This window comes from Eulemur rufifrons, chromosome 19, assembly GCF_041146395.1.
Source record: "Eulemur rufifrons isolate Redbay chromosome 19, OSU_ERuf_1, whole genome shotgun sequence".
NCBI lineage: Eukaryota > Metazoa > Chordata > Mammalia > Primates > Lemuridae > Eulemur > Eulemur rufifrons.
The window spans coordinates 58,129,146-58,147,924 of record NC_091001.1 but is presented as its reverse complement, the minus strand read 5'-3'; the positions used below and the strand labels follow the sequence as shown (position 1 = coordinate 58,147,924).

At 46.3% G+C, this 18,779-nt stretch overlaps 1 protein-coding gene across 7 annotated transcripts; it reads left to right on the top strand.

The window, feature by feature from the left end:
- Positions 1 to 967: 967 nt before the first annotated feature.
- On the top strand, positions 968 to 17,995 carry CCT7 (chaperonin containing TCP1 subunit 7). 7 transcript variants are annotated; one of them, XM_069495207.1, is made up of 13 exons: positions 968 to 1,069; positions 2,300 to 2,397; positions 5,721 to 5,874; positions 6,517 to 6,623; positions 8,480 to 8,605; positions 9,453 to 9,505; positions 9,862 to 10,033; positions 13,621 to 13,785; positions 14,596 to 14,784; positions 15,425 to 15,522; positions 15,908 to 16,040; positions 16,515 to 16,721; positions 17,632 to 17,995. In XM_069495207.1, exons 3-13 carry the CDS (start codon positions 5,847 to 5,849, stop codon positions 17,851 to 17,853), a joined length of 1,500 nt encoding a protein of 499 aa, XP_069351308.1. In that variant the 5' UTR covers positions 968 to 1,069; positions 2,300 to 2,397; positions 5,721 to 5,846; the 3' UTR covers positions 17,854 to 17,995. The 7 variants fall into 7 exon arrangements, with proteins under 7 accessions (XP_069351308.1, XP_069351306.1, XP_069351310.1 ...); XM_069495205.1 differs by lacking the exon at positions 2,300 to 2,397; XM_069495209.1 differs by lacking the exons at positions 2,300 to 2,397; positions 6,517 to 6,623 and having other exon boundaries at positions 8,522 to 8,605.
- Positions 17,996 to 18,779: the final 784 nt, after the last annotated feature.

The window sequence follows — 18,779 nt, the reverse complement described above, 5'->3', positions numbered from 1 at the left end:
AACGGGAACGAGGCCCACAGCTGATTGGCTCTGACGCCTGCTCATGTAGCCACACTTTCCGCCTCTGCGCCTTAGCCCACTTCCTATTGGTCGAGACAAGTGGGGCCGAGGGCTGATTGGCCTAAACTCTGGCTACTGCTGGCCCTTACCTCAGCCCCGCCCCAGCATTTTTCAGTTTGGGTTTGACTCTCCCGGACCTCGCCGGCTGTGGGCGGGCCGGGGAGGAGAGGGAGGTGGACGTAGGCGCCCCGCAGGACTGGCTTCAGTCATCGAAAGTCCTGGCCGTCAGCTCTAGTGGACTCGCCGGATCCCCACCCCGAGGCCGCCTCGCCTGACGATTTGCCTCCTCCCACCCCCTCCTCGGGAAGGCATCCGCCTAGTCCGGCGGTCCTCCGCCCAGTTCCAGCGGCGTTGGCCGCGGTCTGATGCACGCCACCGGCGGGCAGGCCCTGGCCAGTACAGAGCCAGAAAACCGGCATTGAGGCCAGCTTCTCACGCCCGCTTCGCTAGCACTTACTGTGTAACTGTGACTTGGACGCCTTTCTTAACCTCTCCGCCTCGGTTCCCTCATCAGTAAAATGGGCACGATGATAGTACCAACAGAATAGGCTTGTGAGGATTAAATGAGATGACTCACGAAAAGTGCCTACTTAGCATAAGTCTGTCTCACAGTTGGCATTTAATAAACGTTTGGCTTTATTGCATTTCTTGGTCTGACGTCCGTGGGTAGGGGAAACGGAATCAAGGTTCGTAGGTGACAGGACCGAGGGAGCAAGGACCCAACAGGCTCAAAGACAAAAAGCGCGAACGACACGCGACTATCCCCGCGATAACTAGCGCCTCTCGCTAGAGCGTCCCCCAAGGCCCAGCCTCTTGGCTCTTCTAGCCACACCGACTCTGTGGTAGCGAACCATAGAGTGGCGGAAGTGGCCCGTCCCCTTCCTCTCCCGGTCCAACAGCTCGGCGAAGCTTCTGGGGATTTCTGTAGCGCGGAGCATTGTGGGTTGCTGGGCGGCCCAGAGAGAGGAGAGGAAGAGTAGTGGGGACCTGAATAGCTTCCAAAATGATGGTGAGTGGCGTCTCGCGCATCCGCCGCCATCCGCGGCTATTTGGTTGGTGGCCGGCGCCGCCCGGCTGGCGTCCTCCCCGTGGGACCCTTTTCCGTCTATCGCCTCTGTTCTCGCCCCGACCCCCAGCCTGTGGGCGACCCCGGCTCGCCGCGGCCCGGCTCGGCCCGAGCATCGGGCAGGAGCCGTTGGCGAGGGCTGTTTGGGGCTTGAGGGGGAGCTGTGGTCGGGCCGGTTGGGTAGTACAAGTCCCAGGGTGCTTCAGGGCCGAGAACCCATGTCGGGGACCCCTTTTTCGAGCACCCCCCCCCCCCCCGCCTCCAGTCGGGACCTGGGTGAAACCAGTGCGGGTCGAGCGTGCTTGCGAGGTTGGCGGCCAGACTTGGAAGCCCAGGCTGTCCTGGGAAATGCGGACTCTGAAAACGTGCTTCTGAGAATGGGCGGAGGCAGCATGTGGACCTTATGTTGTGCTGTGCCCGGGGACTCTAGTTGCTCGCTGTCCCCAAGCCCGCCTGCCGATGCATGCAGGGAAAGACACTTAGGCTAGTATTCACTGACTGGCTCAGTCGTTAAATAAACGCATAGTGAGTGCCTGTTGAACATACTAGGCCCTGCTGGTTGCTGGGGGTGCAGTCTCTCATCCAGGAGAATGGGCAGGACAGATGGGGGACACTGGAACAGAGGTGGAAAGACCCGGGCTCTGACTCCGTTGACATTAGACAGGGTTTTCTAGTGGACTACCTAAGTCTGGATGTCGTTTTCTTAAAATTGGGGCTGATGGGGTGGGGGGTTGCTGTGAATCTTGGAGGCGCCTTAAAGGGCTTTTGTAAGCTCTGCTCTCCACCACCACTCCCAGCCCGTCTTCTCCCTCTCAGAGCTGCAGATACCTTCCGTGGGTCCCAAGCCTCAGTGGTATCTCCTGGGTTGCTATTGAGTAGGGCCAACTCTAAAGAGTTGTTTGATGGCAAAACCCTGACGGATATATTGCGTACTTGGCAGTTCACTTTATCCATATTGGCCTATCAAAACAACTCAGTCCTCTGTTCTTTTCCCGCGTCTTGCAGCTTCTCCTTGCCTTGATAAATGTCAGACGGACATCTGTGAGGTGTTCCTCCTCCTACCAAATGCCCTGTGAATTCAATTTGTACCCAAAGTAGAAGGAACTTGGCATTTGTCTGTACTCCCTCTCCCCTTTATTCCTCTAGCACTGCCCTTTTTCAGTCCGTATTCAGCATTACCTATTCAGTTGAAGTCTTCTTCATCTTCTGTGCAGAAACAGCATGGTATAGCAATTGAGAGTAAGGGCTGTGAAGCCACACTGAGTGCCTAGGTTTGTAACATACAATGTGCCTAGCATGTAGTAAGCTCTCAGCAAATGTTAGCTCTTATTCTGCTAAGTGGTTGCTTGCTTCCTTTCACACCTACAGTCCAGCCTGCTCCCAAGGCTTACATAAGAGCTTTGGTTGGCATTCCAAGGAACTGAATCATAACCAAGATTCTTCTGTGTGGTGATAAAACCCTTCACCGAGGGGCTTCAGACCACAACACTTGGATTTTCCCTAAACTGACCCCTGCTCTGTCAGATTGACTCTGTTTCTCTATTGTATCAGCTCTTTATATCTCTTCCCCATTTTGCAATGTGAAACTACTATCACCAAGAGTCCTCCTGTCATCAGATTGGTCCCTGATATTCTAGAAGCCTTCTGTGATTGAAAGAGAGGTTAAGAGGTCCCCCAAAACTTCAGTCCTGTGACTTTGTTACAGCTCGTACAGAGTGTATATCCTTGCCTTTGTTGAACATTATGTGCCTTGGCATATACACATCTGATCTTATTTTGTGGAACATCTAGCTTAAGAATGCTGGGTAAACATTTTAAAGTAGGATGAAGAGGAAGATCATGAAGCTGAAATTCCAAAGCCTTCCATGATACCCCTGGCAGATTATTGGATTCTGCTGTGTTCTTTACTTGAGGAATAAAAATGAGTGAGATTGACAGTAACTGAGGGACAGAAGCTGGGCTTTCCATATCAGTGTCTGCTGCTGAGGAACTGTTAGAGGAGGGCCCAGCCTGCCATTTCTACAGAGCCTACAAAGCATAGAGGACATGGGGACTATGGGGTCAGCTGCTTCCAAGCCCTTCTTGCTTCGTACTTAAGAATTCTCAGTAAATTTAGTGTCACTCTACTGCCAGCGCTTTTCCAAAAAAGTCAAGAAGCCAGTGAGTGCTATCTTTTTTTCATGGTTTATATCAAAGCACTTTGAAGTAACAGTTGAATTTTCAGCACCAAAAGCTGCTGAACATGGCTTCATGTGTGGCCAAAGCTTGGCACTCTACAAATCAAGGTTACTGTGGTCCTTGCCTTTGGGAAACTCGTTCTTAAAGATGATGGTGATACAAAGGTTGTGAGCAAGGGACAGCAAAGAGAAAGTCATGAGATCCCCTGTTCAGGATACCCCTGTTTACTGCAATAGAGAAAACTTCTCAGAAGAATTGGGATTCTGAGGAATTGCTGGCCTGGTGATAAGAAAGTGGTTTTTGTAGAAATGGTGTGGTGGCTCTGGTAGATGGGAGTACAATTTGCGGGTGGATGTAAGAAAAAGTATACAGAAGAATTGGATAAGTTAGCCTGTTGAAGAGATGGAAGAACCTGTTGAAGGTGATAGGAAGGGATTGAGACTCAAGTTGGTTTTTTATTTAAATTATAAGACTCCATTCAGGGCAGGGGTGGACCAGAGAAGACTTGAGACTGCCATAAGGAATGGTTTAGCAGGACTGAGTGACGGTGAAGCCTTTCAGGAGACACAGCTTTCCCTTACAGAAGGCACCAGGGACTGCGCCAACTGAAGGGCCTGAAAGAATGCTGGGAGGATAGAGAAGTCATTTCTTATCACCAGACCTGGGACACTCCAGAAACAGGAAGGAATTTCCTCTCTAGCCCATGCCTGACCCAAATGTAGGGGGTTATATGACAAGCATTCTTTAAAAAAAAAAAAAAAAATTAATGAGTAATAAGTGATTATTTGACATCATTTAAAAAATTTACTGAGTGATATATTAAGTTACCTCTACTCTCTTATTCCTTAGAGTTTGCTGGGCATCTTTCCAGCCCATTTTTATATATCCACATATTATGACTTGCCTCTTACCCATTTTCTACAGTGATTTTTGTTTTATTGTAAATTACAGTGTGCCATTCCTTTACTGAAAGTTTTTCCAGGGCCGTCTTTCTTTGCAGGAATGAAATATAAACTCCTTACCATACATTGTCTACAAGTGGATATGTGATCTAGTTCCTGCCTGCCTCTTTAACTTTATTCCAGTCTTTCTCTTGTTCATTATTCTATAGCTACCCTGGCCAGAGAAGTTGGACTTTTTAAGGAATTGCTTAGTTAGTACAGAGTCAGTCTCATGGATTGCTAGACTCTGTTTTTGGTATGTGAATTCCTCACTCTTTACTGTTAGCCCAGGGCAGCCCGTGTTTTCCTGTACCTTCCCTGCTCAGATCCCTCAAGTACCCCAGGGGTAGAGTAGTGCAGTGGCTTTTAAACTTTTTATTGCATTCCATACTAAAGAAATAAATTTTAAGCCATTGCCTAGTAATGCACATTTAAGTAACACAATAAAAGTTTTGAAATAGTATTTACCTTCACTATATTCTGTTTCACACACAAAATTAGTCAGAAACACTTGGGAAGACTGGATCTGGTTCATGAACTCATTTCTGAAGGCTCAGGCTTAGATGCACAGAGAAAGAACCCTGGTTTGCTAAGTCGAGAAATTACTCTCTGTGCTAATGGTCATTAGAGCAAAGATAACCTGAGCAGGCCCTTTAAAACAAGCAAGTGTGCATTAGTGACTCTGGGTATTTAAAAAATAAATAAAACAAGCAAGTATCTCTGCCTTCCCAAAGTTTCTAAAGCAAGTCTGCAAATTAGGCCCTTATAGGGACAGTGACTATTCTGGAAGCCAGTACAAAATAGAGAAAAACTTCTTTGGGGTAGCTGATTGGAAATAGTCACACAGAAGCTTTATTGAGCCAGCATGAGAGAGAGACACACTACTGTATGAATTAGACTTGTCATTTTGCTAGGCAGGACAAAGGTGTTCTTTGTTTCTCTGCCTGTTTTCTTCCACTCCAGCTGAACATCCCTGACAAAGCTTCCTGCCTAGGCATCTCCAGGACAACACCTCGAGCTGTTGGCTTCTTGCATTTTGCATCAGTGCCCCATCTGCTTCTCTAAGATTGAGCTGTAATAATAGACAAGTGGATGTTTTGCTGGGGGCTGAACACTGAGCAGGGCCCGCTTCCTCCTGTGTTGTGACCTAGTTCCTCAGCACAGGGAATAAGGGCAGAAGTTGAAAAGTTTATGCTCATTCAGCGGGGCACTGGTGAACACATGATTTATTCTATCACATCATTGCTTCTCAAACCATTTTCCTGTCTAGCACACCTGCAGGGTATGCTATAATCTTAGCAGTACTCTGGTGGTAGAGGCTGATGGGGAATGGATGTGGTGGACAGTGGGGGAATATGGTTTAAGAAGGTCTCCAGGTAATTCTGTTACAGGGGAGGTGGGAGCATTTTTCCTCTCCCCTCCCCCTTTGAATCTCATTGTAATAGATGATTATTAAATTGTTCTTTCTTCTCTAGCCCACACCAGTTATTCTGTTAAAAGAGGGGACTGATAGCTCCCAAGGCATTCCTCAGCTCGTGAGTAACATCAGTGCCTGCCAGGTGATTGCTGAGGCTGTAAGAACTACCCTGGGTCCCCGTGGCATGGATAAGCTTATTGTGGATGGCCGAGGTAAGTCTACAGGGTTTCTCAGGCCTGTACGCATGAGAGAATGCTCCCAGGGAGTGTTTTGGACTAGCACAGGTTGGCATCGGAAATCCCACTGCTTTTAAGATATCTAAGGGATTGCTCACTCTGAAGCAGTTCCATTTCATACCTTGTCCTGAATGCTGAGCCCTTGTGGTAATATATTGGAGAACCTGGGCTCAGGAGCCCATTGCCTGAAGATAGGGCCTAGAAACGTAAAATCAAATCATCTGGAGTTGCCTGTGGTCACTCGCATTGTATCATTGTCAAGACAAGGAGGAAATTGCCCCTTAAGTTTTAGTGTATTAATTGATGGGTGAGGGTGTCCGCTTGTTAAGAATATCTATCTAAGTGGTTGCTCTTATTTTAAAATATGTTCTACATCCAGTCAAGCTGTACTAATTGCTGTTCAAAGAATATTGAAAGCCTGTGGTCTTTGAAAGCTTGTGATTTTAGGTGGCCCTTTGTGCACGGAGCTAACTATATAAAATCAGATCAGTATCTGTCCCCTTCAATCTTGCCATGATCCCCTTTGCCCCATCCCAATAAAGTGTATTTGGACTCCAGGTCCAACTAGAAGACAGAATTTAAAAAAGAGGCTTTAAACTTTTATTTGTTTCTTTTAAGGCAAAGCAACAATTTCTAATGATGGGGCCACAATTCTGAAACTCCTTGATGTTGTCCATCCTGCAGCAAAGACTTTAGTTGACATTGCCAAATCCCAAGATGCTGAGGTAGGAAAATCAAGTGTATGTTTAAATGGAGTTTGAAACACGTGCTTGCTTGCTCCTTCACTCTTCTCTCTTAAAAGTTTTTTTTTTGTTTTGTTTTGTTTTGTTTGAGACGGGGTCTCACTCCTTTGCCTGGGCTGGAGTGCAGTGATGTCATCATAGCTCACTGCAGCCTCAAACTCCTGGGCTCAAGTGATCCGCCTGCCTCAGCTTCCCAAGTAGCTAGGATTACTACACCACACTCAGCTAATTTTTGTATTTTTTGTAGAGATGAGGTTTTGCTGTGATGCCCAGACTGGTCTCAAACTCCTGGCCTCAAGGGATCCTCCTGCCTTGGCCTCCCAAAGTGCTGAGATTACAGGTGTGAGCCCCCATGCCTGGACATTTCTCAGTTTTGTTTTGTTTTTTTTTTTTTTGAGACAGAGTCTTGCTTTGTCACCTGGGCTAGAGTGCCATGGCATCAGCCTAGCTCACAGCAACCTCAAACTCCTGGGCTCAGAGTATCCTCCTGCCTCAGCCTCTTTCTCAGTTTTCTTAAAAAGCTCTCTTGTTCTTTTTCTCCCTCATTAAAAATTGGATAGAGATCCCATTACAGAAAAGCACCATCTAAGAAAGATTAGCAGACTAGTAATCTGTTTATTCCTAATAGTTTTTTTTTTTTTTTTTTTTTGAGACAGAGTCTCACTCTGTTGCCCAGGCTAGAGTGAGTGCCGTGGCGTCAGCCTAGCTCACAGCAACCTCAGACTCCTGGGCTCAAGCGATCCTCCTGCCTCAGCCTCCCAAGTAGCTGGGACTACAGGCATGCACCACCATGCCCGGCTAATTTTTTCTATATATATTTTTAGCTGTCCATATAATTTCTTTCTATTTTTAGTAGAGATGGGGTCTCGCTCTTGCTCAGGCTGGTCTCGAACTCCTGAGCTCAAACGATCCGCCCACCTCGGCCTCCCAGAGTGCTAGGATTACAGGCATGAGCCACCACGCCCGGCCCCTAATAGTTTTTGAAATACAAAAACTGCAGCAGGTCCTGGAAGGTTTGTTTTAGTAGGATTTGGCTGAAAATTATCTTTTTGTAAACTCCTACAATACTTTTTGCTCCTTAAAGATTATTTTTCTCATGCTTCTTGGTACCGTGGTGGTTGTGACATGTAAAGCATTGTATTATAAGCATGACAAGAACTGTCTTATTATCGCAATGCCATGTACATAATAAATAAGTTCTCAGTTAATTCACATGTGTGATTTTGTGATTTCATATCCTGAGAAAATTTGATTGCCTAAGTCAGTCCTTTTTGGAGAATGGGTCTGGGGAATTAATTCGGGACTTACAAGATGGATACGTACTGTCGCCTTCTTTCTACTTGTTGCAAAAACCTATGCTTTGGCTGGGTGCGGTGGCTCACGCCTATAATCCTAGCACTCTGGGAGGCCGAGGCAGGTGGATTGTTTGAGCTCAGGAGTTCGAGACCAGCTTGAGCAAGAGCGAGACCCCGTCTCTACTAAAAATAGAAAGAAATTATATGGACAGCTAAAAATATATATAGAGAGAAAATTAGCCGGGCATGGTAGCGCATGCCTGTAGTCGCAGCTACTCGGGAGGCTGAGGCAGGAGGATCGCTTGAGCCCAGGAGTTTGAGGTTGCTGTTAGCTAGGCTGATGCCATGGCACTCACTCTAGCCTGGGCAACAGAGTGAGACTCTGTCTCAAAAACAAAAACAAAAAAAACCTATGCTTCCAGAAAAAAGTTTGACACCCATTTAAACAGTGGTCTAGTTTAAATGGGTAGAGTGCCTAAAAATGGAGGTTCAGGGCTTAATTTCCTAAGTGTCAGAAAATGTTTATTTCCTGTCTTCTTCCAGGTCGGTGATGGCACCACCTCAGTGACCTTGCTGGCTGCGGAGTTTCTGAAGCAGGTGAAACCATACGTGGAGGAAGGTTTGCATCCCCAGATCATCATTCGAGCTTTCCGCACAGCCACCCAGTTGGTATGGGAGTACTGGTTAACCTGACCTTGTGCCCGGGCACCTTCACATTCTTCTTAGTGAGGGGAATACTTTTCCTGGTGGGTGGTAAGATTGGAAAATAAGGTTCTTTGGGCATTTTCTGACTTCTTCCTAAGATTCTCAGTTGTATTTTTCAGTAGCTATTTCATGTGATATATTAATCTCTTTAAGCTTCAGGTTAAACAGCCTGGTAGACTATGATGTACTTACAGGCTCTTAGTAAGTAAGGGCTATTTTTGTTTTTATCAGGTAACTCATGGCACATCTTGAGACCTAGTTATTATTCACTCTTTAGTCTTCATTTTGTGATTTAGGCGAGGTACTTAATCTCTCTAGGCTTTTCTCCCTTTGCCATCTCTGTTTCGAGTGGGGACATTAAAATGAGATCATATATGAGAAGTATTTTGAAAAAGATTAAAAGTTTACTATATGTATTTGTATATTGTATATGTAATGAATATATAAAGTACTAGAAGTTGTCATAGATGCTTTCAGTAAGCCAGAAGGTTTGGCCTAATCTGGTGTCATACCTTCTTTCTGCTTATTTGTTTTAGTGTGTTACCTACAGATCCAGAGCTAAATCTTAGAAGCCCCCTATTGATTCTTCAGAACTGTATACCTACTCTACATTTCTAACTTTTGGAGTTTTCTAAACTGTAGAGATTTACATTTTTCTGAGCAGTTACAAGACCCAGAACATTGTTTCAACTGTAGAGTAGAAATATTTAAGATTTGGGAGTAAATAGACTAGGAACTAATGAGAGATTGGGATCCACTTTAGCAGTATGTCTTTAGCATAAGAGACTCTTTCAATTTCTGTTCTTGGCAGGCAGTTAACAAGATCAAAGAGATTGCCGTGACTGTGAAGAAGGCAGATAAAGTGTAAGTTTCCTTTGGACTTTGTCAGAACCTTGACTTCTGTGGCCAAAGGGGATGTAGAAGCATGTTGCAGTCTGTATATGGGCCTGGGGCTGTTTGGCTCTTGTGAGACCTTTGGCTGTGTCCCAGCCCACACAGCACAGAAGAGACTATAGACTATAGTTTAAAGGCTGTCACATATGAGATCTTTGACTGCAGTCACCATCTGTCACTGATAATCTGCCCTAAAGATACAGAAGGCGAAGTTGGAGAGGGCCGACTTTAGAGGCTGGAAGGGAACTGCCTCCATATTGCAATGGAATCAGATAAGAGGGGTTTGCTTTTCAAGACTTGATGCAGGTTCTGCTTTTGTGTCCCAGGGAGCAGAGGAAGCTGCTGGAAAAGTGTGCCATGACTGCTCTGAGTTCCAAGCTTATCTCCCAGCAGAAAGCCTTCTTTGCTAAGATGGTGGTTGATGCGGTGATGATGCTCGATGATTTGCTGCAGCTTAAAATGATTGGAATCAAGAAGGTACAGGGTGGCGCCCTAGAGGTAAGCTTGCTTCCCTAGACAGCTCCTGCTTTCGCATCGACCCTTCAGACAGCCTCATATGGGAGAAGGGCACACATTACAGGTATACAGAAAATGCATGTTGGACAGGAAGTCAGACTGGGGTGGTACTTCCCTTATTGCCACTATAGGCTGTAACTAGATACTTTTGGATAAAGATACTCTGTGGGTCTTTATTTGCTTGGCAGCAGAATAGAAAACTGGACTGGTTGATTTTCAGAATCCTGGGTTCTCTGTATCAATGTCGGGGTGGGTGAGTAGTAGGGTTAGCTCAATACATTATATATGACCCTCCCAATTAATAAATCTGAGAGGTACTTTTTAGTGCACTCTTTAATCCCAAGTGATATTGTTAAGCTCTCCCTTCTTTTATTCATCTATCTTTTTTTTTTTTTTTTTTTTTGAGACAGTCTTACTCTGTTGCCTAGGCTAGAGTGCTGTGGCATCAAGCCTAGCAACCTCAAATTCCTAGGCTCAAGCAATCCTCCTGCCTCAGCCTCCCAAGTAGCTAGGACTACAGGCACGCACCACCACACCTGGCTCATTTTTTCTATTTTTAGTTGTCTGGCTAATTTCTTTCTATTTTTAGTAGAGTTGGGGTATTGCTCGTGCTAAGGCTGGTCTTGAACTCCTGATCTCAGGCGATCCTTCTGCCTCAGCCTCCCAGAGTGCTAGGATTACAGGTGTGAGCCACCATGCCCAGCCTATTCATCTACCTTGAATAGATGATACATAGTTCAAACTGTATAAAAGGGCCTAAAGTAAATAGTAAGTGTTCTATACATCACCCTGGTTCATACGCAGCCACTATTATCGGTTTGTGTATGTGTATCCTTCCAGAATTTCTTTGTGCATATATGAGTATGTATGTAAATAGTTTTTTTTAAACACAAAAGACTGCTTTCAATATATAATGTTCTATGATTTGCTTATGTCCCTTTAACAACCTATTTTAGAAATTGATCTGTATCAGTTTGTGTGGCTCTTCACTCAGCACTTTCCAGTAGAACTTTCTGTGGTGGTGGAACTGTTAACCTTATCTACACTGTCCTATTTACATGTGGTAGCCCTATTTACATGTGGCTACTGGGCAATTTTTTTTTTTATCTCCTGGGCCTTCCTACTTCCATAAACCCTTAGTGAGATTAGATTGGCATTCACTAAGCTAGGAATGGGAACTAATAATGTAGAACTAAAATGCAGCTAATGCAACTAAGGAACTGAATTTTAGATTTAATTTATTTAAATTTAAATAGCAAGTATCCTGAAATGTTCTTTGATATCTCCTTGCTACTTTTGACCTTTTCAGTCTCTGGCTTATTGTACTTCTTACTCTATTCCTCAGTGATGTCAACTGAAGTGATCTGGACAAGGGAAGACCCACTTGAAATACAGCCTACCTCTTTTCTTTGACTTTTACCCTCCCAGATTGCATTCACAATTTGTCATTCTCGCTTCTGTTGTGGCATATGTCAGACCAGTGGGCTGAGGTTCTCTTTATTTATGTATGTATGCATAGACAGAGAGAGTCTCACTCGGTTGCCCAGTCTGGTCTCAAACTCTTGACATCCAACAATCCTCCCACCTCAGCCTCTCTAAGTGTTGGGATTACAGATGTGAGGAACCATGCCGAGCATACCCACTGCCTTAGTAGCAATTTGTCATCTCCTGTGCCTTCCTACTTCCATAAACCCTTGAGATTAGGTTGACATCCACTAAACTAGTGATCAGAACCAATAATCTTATCTGGCAAGAAAGCCAAGGCTCTCTAAGCCACACTTGTGTTTTCTCCAGAATGTCCCACATTGCATGTAAAACTATTAGCATAAAACCTAACCCAGAATTCAGTTTGGGGGTAGTGGTTACTTTTTTATTATCAGGATTAACCAAGAACTTCCTGATCTTTATCTTTAGTCCTCAGCCTCTCCCCTGGGCCTCCTGCTTCTGTATCCAACTGCTACTGAACTCTTGTCCTCCAAACCTGTAGCGTTTTCTTTCTTGTCGTAGTTGGTGTCACTGCCGTTTTTTCAATCACTCAAACCAGACATCTAGTGTCATCCTTGAAAACCCTTCTGACTTCTCACAACCTGTCAATCACCATTGTCTCATTTTTACCTACTAATTCACTAATTATTTCTTGAATCCGTCTCTTTTTCCTGGGACCATGGTTGTCCTTCCTCCAGTCTTGCATCCCCTAAATCCATTCTATTTACTACTGTTGCAGGGTGAAGTTCCCCACTTTACTCCTCTGCGTGAAGCCTTTTGGGGTTTACATTGCCTCCAAGATAAAAGCCAGGCCTTAGCAGAGCATATAGTAGCCTTGTAAATTGGCCTCTGCCCACTCCCCTCTTCCTCATTGGCTGGTCCCAGTCTTTTACATTCTAGCAACTTCAAATGGCTTTTCATTCCCTGATTCTACAACACTGCCCCCCATCTGTTGGGAACATCCCTTTTTTCTGTTTGACAACTCATTTCTCCTCATCCGTCATGATTCACCTCAGGCATCGCTGTCTTCAGGAGGCTGTGGATTTGAATGAATGCAGGGATTGGGGACAGACACTGTTCACTAACAGGCTACAGTGTTATAGATTAGAATTGTAGATAAGCACTGACAGAGAACCTAAAGGTCATTGAACTGAATATCCTTTTTTATGGTGTGAGAAATGCCTTGGTCATTTAGTAAGAAAAAAAGGTCTGAGGCTGGACATGGTGGCTCATGCCAGTAATCCTAGCATTTTGGGAGGCGGAGGTGGGAGGGTTGCTTGAGGACAGGAGTTCAAGACCAGCCTGGGCAATAGCGAGATCCTGTCTCTACTTGAAAAAAAATAAAATAAATTAGAAAAATGTCTTGAGATGTGAACCTAAGTCTCATGGTATTGCTGAGTCCTGAGTGCAGTGTGCTTTCTATCATGCTCTGCTGTTAAATCCAACCCACAGGACACTCTTAGGGAACAAGTGGTAGAATCTCATGTTTTGAGGGATTGAGATGGAAGGAGCCATGATGATAGCTTAGGAACTGTGCAGGAGATTTCTACTTCTTATGATCTTTTGGCTTCATCTGGAGAGAAGCATCTAGGCTACAGCACATGCCATGGTGGTTGTGTGTTTGTGCACTGCAGGTGGGGGTGTGTGAAGGTGTATGTGTAGGTGACTTGAGGGTTGGGAGTTAGGGCATAGAAGTGGGGAGCTTTGCATAGCTTCTGTCTTATTCATAAACACCTGGCTCCTTTTCTAGTGTATCGCATGTATCCATTGGCAAGTGCTTCAGAGGTCAGTGTTAGGGGACAGCCTAGACAGGCCTTTACCATGCTTTGTCATTGAACTGAATGATTTTCCTTATATTAAAGGGATAACTAAAATATGTTTTGTGTTACTTTCTTTTGAAAAGTTGATCTGTCCCAGATTTTACGACTGGGATAATGGAAAGGCTTTGTTATAGCAGTGAAAAAAAGACCTGATTATCTCTTTCAGATTCACAGGAGTGGACAGGCATTATCCCAGCAAAGCACTAGCTTGATTGTATTTCATGCACGTACTAAACTGCTGGACTGTTTTATTCTTTTTAACAGGATTCTCAGCTGGTAGCTGGTGTTGCATTCAAGAAGACTTTCTCTTATGCTGGGTTTGAAATGCAACCCAAAAAGTACGATAATCCCATGATTGCCCTTTTAAATGTTGAGCTCGAGTTGAAAGCTGAGAAAGACAATGCTGAGATCAGAGTCCACACAGTTGAGGTAGGCCTCACCAGCTGGCAGTGGCGTGGAAATGGGCAGCTTTCTGGGCCCGAGCCTTGGGTCTTCATGGCTGTCTTGAGCCCATCCCTGCTTCTCAGGCTCTTTGTGGGCCCCTTTCTCCTCCTGCTTCCCTGAATATTGATGTCTAAATACCAGGCCCACTCCTTTTCTCACTCTGTACTCTCCCCGAGTGACCTTGACCTAAAGAAATTGGGATAGGGAAGACCTATTGAGATGTTATGCTCTGGCCTTGGGGAGGAGGTTGGCAGGGGCTCTCCAGGTACACAGCCTGCCCAGTATTTTGCTTCCCCTTGTTTGTGCTGGTATGGGCTCCTCCCCGGCTAGACTGGGTCTCATGCTGCAGGGACCGGTGTGCTCCTTTTACTGATATTACCAAGGCTGCCGCTGAAGGTATCAGTGTCACCCAGCTGTGAGCAGCTCTTGGGAAATATGTCCCTAGCACAGAATGGCCTTTAGAGGAGGGATCTTATTGGGAACTCCGTGGGTACAACACCTTAGAAGAGAGTAGAACTCAGCCAGACTAAACTACTTCTCATATCCTGTCAGTGCCAGCTTTGGTGTAGCTCCCAGCCCTGGGGTTGTCTTCTGCTTTTGTGTTTGGAAGTTCTAGGTGGTTACTAAGTTATCTTATAGGGTCCTTTTTTACTTGGACTGAGGAGCAGCTATTTTACTTACCCCTGTTAATTACCAGATAAATTAGTATGTTTTATTTTGGGGAGTATATGTTACCCTACCATATATGACAACCTCCACCCCAAAGCATTCTCATCCTTTTCTGGGCCTCTACAGGATTACCAGGCAATTGTTGATGCTGAGTGGAACATTCTCTATGACAAGTTAGAGAGGATCCATCATTCAGGAGCCAAAGTTGTCTTGTCCAAACTCCCCATTGGAGATGTGGCCACCCAGTACTTTGCTGACAGGGACATGTTCTGTGCTGGCCGAGTACCTGAGGAGGATCTGAAGAGGACAATGATGGTATGTAAACTTTCACAGGCTGCTCCTTGGCCTTCATGGCCCTGAAGGGGTTTTCATTCACCACTGTTGTAATAGAGTGCACTGTCAGGTTGGCATGGTCTTTTTGCTAGGAAGCACTGCATTCCCAGTGTGTGTGTGCACTCAGTGACAGAAACTGCTTTAAAGTTAGTCTAACCAGAACAAGTCAGGAAATAAATCTAGTCTGTGAGAGGACCTAGCAGCAATACTATGATTAGCTGGATGAACTCAGGTATTGATGCACCAAGCTAGATTTCTTCCCTTTCTTGAGCATCTCACAAAAGACGCTTTTAGGTTTAAAAAGTACGGTTCCTGAGTTCAAATGCTGGGCCCAAAGCACCCTAGTTTGGGGAAGAAAGTGTAAGCCAAATTGAAGGGACCCCCATCTCCTTTTAGCTAGGCCTTTAACTTGCTCTTAATGTGTTTTAGTTCTATTTTGTTTTCTACTCTCAGAGAGGGGGAAGGGTCGCTTGGAGCTCAGGGGAAAGGGCAGCTTCTCGGTGCAGAGGGTGCTGGGGCACCGTGGCAGAGTCCAGCCTGGGAACTGGCTTTGAGACTAAGTGGCGGGAAGCTGGGCTCATTGTGAACCTTCACTGCTAGATCTTTCTTCCTTGTGCCTTAGGCCTGTGGAGGCTCAATCCAGACCAGTGTGAATGCTCTGTCAGAAGATGTGCTGGGTCACTGCCAGGTGTTTGAAGAGACCCAGATTGGCGGCGAAAGGTGAGCCATAGGCCTCGGCTGTCTATAGGCTGAGGTCACAATATCTACCTGGGCCTAGCCTTTTGCCTTGTTTTGGGTGTAGTATACAGCTTGTACTGCTCTTTCTTCAAGGTTTCACTTTTGGGCATGAAGAGCTCAGATACATTCAGTGTTAAAGGAGAGAAAAAGGTCTCCTTGGGTCTAAAGTCTGACTCCACAACCTTTTATGCCCTAGTGGTGCAGCCCCAGAGCTTTCCAAGAAAATGTCTTTAAGGTGGGATTGGGCACCCTGAATGAAGAACATAAGAGTAGCTACTGAGTCCTAGGAGAGCTTGGCAGTGAGGACAGTACAACAAGATGGTGGCAGAAAGGAGTTCACGTGTGTATGATTTGATCCTGGGCATAGGTACAATTTTTTCACTGGCTGCCCCAAGGCCAAGACATGCACCTTCATCCTCCGCGGCGGTGCTGAGCAATTTATGGAGGAAACAGAGCGGTCCCTGCATGATGCCATCATGATCGTCAGGAGGGCCATCAAGGTAAGGTACTGGGCTAATGGCCTCCTCCTGCACAGCCTACTGTGCCGTAGCTGATCAGACCTGTGTGTGTGTGTGGTGATTCCTTCCCTATGTATCCCGCCTTCCTGGGGTGGTATGGCGGGCCCTGCTTTACCCCACAAATCAAAGAGAAACTGAACCTCAGTCTCTCAAAAATAGAGATGCTTATGCTGCCTTAAAAGCTAAGATTTCTTGTTAGCAAACTGTGGAGCTGCTGTAGTCAGCCATCCCAGTGATCGTGCCAGTACCCTCGAGCTACAGGTGACCTTGAAGACAGTCAGAAACCATAAGGCTCACGGGGTTGAAGTTGACATGTGCTAGACAGGGGCCATGTCTGGGGCTTCGAGTGAGGGAAGGAATGAGGAACCACTCTCTGGGCTGGAGGACCTGGTGAGTGGCCCAGCTTGGAGCTTGGACCAGGAATCACTTAAATTGAGGGTGGTCTTGTTTCTGCAGAACGATTCGGTGGTGGCTGGTGGCGGAGCCATTGAGATGGAGCTCTCCAAGTACCTGCGGGATTACTCAAGGACTATTCCTGGAAAGCAGCAGCTGTTGATTGGGGCATATGCCAAGGCCCTGGAGATTATCCCACGCCAGCTGTGTGATAATGCTGGCTTTGATGCCACAAACATCCTCAACAAGCTGCGGGCTCGGCATGCCCAGGTGGGTCCTTTGTCTCCTCTGGGTTCAGGGATTGGCGGGTGCCTGGGGCTAGATTCTGAGTGTGTGCTGTGCTTACACAAGCTGTGCCCAGGTGATAGGCTGCAGTTCCATCCAGTACCAAGTAACTGTTGTCTCTGAAGTCAGAGGGGAGGCCATGGTGCCAGGACTGGAGGTCCAGGGTTTCTTCAGTGCTTCTGCCAAGAGTATGATTGCTCCTTACAGTGCTGTGAGAGGAGCCCTGCAGCCTCCTGCCTAGAGGACTCAGGCAGAGCGTTTCTTAGCGTGGTGGTGAAGCACTCCAGAGCCCTGCTGACCTGTGGCCCTGCCGTGGCTTCACCACCTGCACGTGTGATCCTGGGCTAGTTACTTCAGCCTCTAAGAATTTAATTTCCCCATTTGTTAAGCAGATATGTGTAAGTGGTCAGCACTGTGATAGCAACACTTAGTGAATGACCTTGCTTCTGGCTTGTGTTAGGACTTTAAGCAAGTCACTTTACCTCTCTTTGTCTCAGTTTCCTCATCTATAAAATGGGGCTTAATTTAAGCAATGAGATGAGGGAGTGGAAAAGAATCCATTCTTGTTTCTCTTGAGAACTCATTGTTTGATACACATAATCCTCAGATAACCTGAGGATGGGGCCTCCCCGAAATACAGCAGCTTGCCTGATGGAGGCCCTGGAGCTCTTGGGTGATCGGTTTGTCCAGGCTTGGAAGGGAGTGGTTGGCAGGAGTAGGGGTGCTTCCAGGTTCCTGAAGGGATGCCATCGGAAGATGCTGTCTTCCTGGGGGAAATGCTGTCAAGTTCAGAGAGCAAAGATTTCTAACAGTCCAAGTGTTCTGGAATACCAGTATACAAGAAGAAACTTGAGAGCAGTTCCATATTATCTCCCTTCTTTTCCTGCTCTTTTAGGGGGGCACATGGTATGGGGTGGACATCAACAACGAGGACATTGCTGACAACTTTGAGGCCTTCGTGTGGGAGCCAGCTATGGTGCGGATCAATGCCCTGACGGCAGCCTCAGAGGCGGCGTGCCTTATCGTGTCTGTAGATGAAACCATCAAGAACCCCCGCTCGACTGTGGATGCTCCCCCAGCAGCGGGCCGGGGCCGGGGTCGTGGCCGACCCCTTTGAGAGGCATCCCACGCATCACGTGACTGGCTGGCTGCAGGGTGCACTTAGTCTCCCTGGCTTGGTTAATTGGTGTTACAAGGAAAGGGTAGTAATTGGCCCATTCTATTCTCACTGGAGGTTATTTAAATAAAACTTAACACTTAGAATTAACATTGTCAATTATTTTGGCCTGGTAGTTTTACTTCCAGATGTTTGCAGCTCAGAACTTTAGTTTTGTGTGCACTTGCCCAGTAGGTGGGCTCCACTAGAGTGGCCCTTGTCTGGAGGTGTCACTGTGGTTGCATTCTTCGTCCCAGAAATGGCTAAGAGATAGGGAGTTGCTTCCTTTTCTTCTGACATGATCTTGTTTAGCCCTGGCCTAGCCAGGCACCACTCCCAGGGTTTTTCTGATTTGAGTAAATAGATTGCATTACCTTGTCTGCCCTGTCTGCCCCTTCTGCCTCCGTGTTCTTTTGGCTCATTCTCTCATTTCCTGTTACTGCTGATATCGAAATTGAGGACTCTGAGGGGGAAGTTTTGGAGAGGCCTCATTCTCTCTAAACTCTGGTGACCTCTTGGAAGTCTACTAAGATGACTGAAAGGGCCCCCATCTGGTTGCTTCAGTTCAGCCACCAGTGATCTTAGCGGTCCCTTCTGCTCTCTTGTGACCAATGGAAGTTTGGAATGGCCAGTGGGTAAACTGGAATTCCAGCAGGGCCCAGCAGCCTGCACATTTATACTAGTCCTGATGGCTGGCCTGCAGCTAGCTGTCGTCAGGAATTGTTGAAGCTGGAGGTTAATGATTATGTCACCGTGAGCCACTGAAGTTTTCACTGCCTGAACCTGGGACGTGGTGAAAATAATAATAAAAATCTCTGAGGCCAGTCACTCCTGGTTAGATGGACTCCAAAGCAGATGGGGCTATGGCCAAGTTCAGGCTTTGGAGT